Genomic DNA, 3582 nt, shown 5'->3' with positions numbered 1-3582 from the left:
TGTGTTCTGAGGTTTAAGGGCTATTCTTGCTGTTTGTGAAAGGCTTAGTATGCATGATCTTTTGTTATTAAATCTTTAGATGGATTATATCCAAGTGACACAGTAGTTTTTATGTTTTTGTTTCAGCCATTTACAAACACCAAATGTTCCAGTTGAAGATAAGCGTCTGATTGTCAGCGTTCCTTCAGCCCTGCACTCCCAGAAACCATCACTGTCAGGTAAATTTTGGTGCAGTGTTTTTACTGCACCACTAGAGGACAATGCTGTAGCACAAATAAAATCTACTTATATCCTTCCTTTAGAAGCATTGGATCTAACTCTGGAGTCTGTTGGCCTTGAGGAAAACTGACATTTTGATTTTATTCTCAATAATGTGAGCAGATAAATGAAACATTTTTGATTATGGTGTGACCTCTATTTGGGAATAATACTTAATGTAAACCATATATAAAAGATCTGTGGTTCATGCAGAGGTTTTCTTTGTTAATGTGGTTATTAGTTGCAGACTGGAGAAGATAGGTTTCTTTATTTTCCATATTTACAACCATGAAACCAAAATATATATAACTTAAAATTAAAAGTAAAATTTTAAAGCACGCATGTAAGATTTTTCCCAAATGCTCCATCTTTATTACCCCGTTTGCTTAGAACCTGTGTAAGACCTTGGCCATGCATATGCAGGGACTAAGAATAAGTAAGGCTTGACGTCAGCTCATTCCCTCTCAGGGGAACACAATTTATGGTGCAGTAAGGAGGGTGAAACATGGCCGCTGTTTGCTGGTGCCCTTTCAGTGGCACAAAAAGCTTGCCTCCTGTAGAGCAAGTGGGAGATTATTAACATACATTGATTTGAATCATAATGATGCCTCCTTTGAGCTGGGACACTATAGAGATTTGACAGATTAGGAAAAAATTGCGCCTTGTCTCCATGTGTGACTCTATGTGCGTCTCATAAGGTTTCTTTTATAGCTGGTTTGATTATTCCACTTGATTCATTGTTGCAGATTGGGAAGATTTTCTTACAAAAATCGACCTTAATTATGCTGCCTTGGACAATATCCAGTGATTCGGCAGAAATGCTTTCCTTTTTAGTTTGGGTAATTTTTCTTATATTTAATGCATTTGTTGCAATAAAGCTCTAGTAGATGTGTCTCACTTCTTTTTATGTTGAAACAATATAAAGATCCTTATAAGTGTATAATTTGTTTATAATAATCAAAGAATAGCACCTCTTTACTATTTTTAAACCACAAATCTTGACTTTTGAACTCATATTTATAATTTCCCATTTTCTCTGGTATTTACATTTCTTTGGTAGAGATATGTAAAACCCAATTAATTTTATTTTTTTTGCAGCTGTATAATCTCACCCTGAAAAGCCCAACCTTTTATGTGCACTTATTTACCTATTGGAAGAAAAGAAAAAACTCTTATGTTAAAAAAAAAAAGAAGAATTTAATTAAATAAGCTATGACACCATTAAAAAGGTTTACCTACCTTTTACAACTCCTTTTTGTCAATATGAGAGCAGAGCACTCAATCTTTGGTAATAATTTACAAGATCAGAGCAAACAATAAAAAGGATATTTGACCAGTTCTCCTTTCAAAATCTTCCGCTATCATATAGTGTCCTGGGTTTTCTCTTATGCTTTATTGCTTAGCCCGTAAAACAAATGAGAACCAAGATGGCCGCTGAATAAAGTCGATGTTTGGTCTGGAATGGTTATCCCTTTTTATTTGACTGTATGTCCTGATTGTTTTTCAACTGAAACATTCACTCTTAGCCAACTTTTAGTTGTCTGACAGAAGCATCCGGCTCATGACCTTAAATCTGCTATTTCAAATAGATCATAATAGTATATACTCTGATAATGTTCTCTGGGTCTTTGGATGACAAACAGGCCCACAGCATCATAGATCCTCCAACATAAATAGCAGAATCAATAAAATGTCTTCTGGCCATTTGGCGCTGAACCTCCAGCGAGCCCAAGGTGCCAGATAAAAGCAAAAAAGCTTCACGTCTGTTTATGGAGGTAGAACAGAATAGGTTTTTTTTTTCTCCTGACATCCTTCTTAAACATGTTTTAAATATAGACTATGTGTAATAGTTACAATGAAACACTAAGATGCTACTGTTTTTGGAGTTTTTAATGGCACTGGTTTCTACTACTTTCGACGGTAGGCTGACAGGAAAGGGGGTATGAGAGAGGGGGAGAGATGCGGCAAAGGACCAAAGGTCGGATTTGATCCCGGGTTGCCCATGTCAAGGACTAAGGCGTCCGTTCATGGGTTGTGCACGCTTACCACTGCGCCACCTGCATGCCCAAGATGCAACTGTTTTTAAGTTCTACAATGTGTGTAGCAGCTAAATAAAGTTGTTTAGCCAAATTTGTCGCATTTCTAGCTTTTTCTTTTACTTTAAATATTGTTCTAATGCTAGCTGTAGGCGACTTTAGGGTTACATTTATTGTGCTGCTTTTATTTTTTATTCATTTTTTGTGTAGAGTGAATGCATCCTCATGCATCTTGTAACACCAGAGCCTGGTTATGATCTGCACTGACATTTGATTTTTAGATTGTAATCAATATAAAATAAATATGTCAAAGTTTTATATGTAGATTTATTTAGTCAAACCTGAAAAGTGAAAATAAACAAAAAAAAAAGATCATTAAGACTTTACTTGTTTAGAAAAAACAACACATTTCTTTTGTGTGCAACATTGTCCAGAGGTTATGATGTGCCACCCCATTTTAAACTTCAAATAATTAAACCTTCTCTCTCTTTTCAAGTTGAGAGCTGAGTCACAAGGTGAGGACGAGTTAGTCACTGAGCTGCATGTTTGGCCTTTCCACTCTGGGGCTTTGTGTCTGTGACGGACAGAGAGAGAAAAAAAAAAAAAGAAGTAAGGTTATTCAGCACATTGTATAGGTTAGATGGATTTTCGGAGCAGACTTTTGAGCTCATTAACTCCCTGAGTGTTGGCTGAGTTAGTGTCAGAGTAACAGAGAGTAGCAGAGGAAGTGAAACGTATCTGTCAGGTGTTCCTCTCCTGCAATATTAGCACTTATAAAGCCAAGGTCACTGGCAGACTCCTCACAGAGAGGGAAAAAACCTGTTCAGCGGTGCGAAGGAGGTCTGCAGCTGACACTTCTGTCTTCCGCCTATTACAAGGTAACAACTGAGGAGCTCTCATATGAGATTCGTGCAGCCCAGTGATGTGAAACCCAGATTTATTGATTTTTTTTTGACTCTCTTAAGTTTTGGTATGCATTTCCAGCTATCCTAGTTCATTTGTCTGTATGAAAAAAAGAACATTTCCATGAGGTTAGGCTTTTTTCGTCTTTTTAAACCCTCATTATTTTGTAGACAAATGTACATCTGCTACAGTATGCATAAGAAGAGATTCCTGGAAAATCATTGACCTAAGGCAACATTTAAATGCAAGAAAGATATGCTGATTTCTTTCTGGCTATTTGGTCTCACAGCAGAGTATCCTATTCTCAGTTGTACTTTAGTGTTAGAGTAAGCAACTGAATAACTATTTTCCCCTCTTGTTTGTATCTATCTATCTATCTATCTAT

The 3582-nt window shown here is 36.6% G+C and overlaps 1 protein-coding gene across 1 annotated transcript in view; it reads left to right on the top strand.

Moving 5' to 3' along the window:
* Positions 1–3582, top strand: part of mettl4 (methyltransferase like 4) — a 15905-nt gene that overhangs the window by 10375 nt on the left and 1948 nt on the right. The window contains exon 7 of the mRNA XM_015401275.1: positions 127–218. Coding sequence (XP_015256761.1) covers positions 127–218 — 92 coding nt within the window. The remainder of the gene's footprint in view (positions 1–126; positions 219–3582) is intronic.

Source organism: Cyprinodon variegatus, unplaced genomic scaffold (genome assembly GCF_000732505.1).
Source record: "Cyprinodon variegatus isolate N-32 unplaced genomic scaffold, C_variegatus-1.0 Scaffold1202, whole genome shotgun sequence".
NCBI lineage: Eukaryota > Metazoa > Chordata > Actinopteri > Cyprinodontiformes > Cyprinodontidae > Cyprinodon > Cyprinodon variegatus.
The sequence above is the reverse complement of the archived record's forward strand: the minus strand, read 5'-3'. Positions and strand labels throughout refer to the sequence as shown.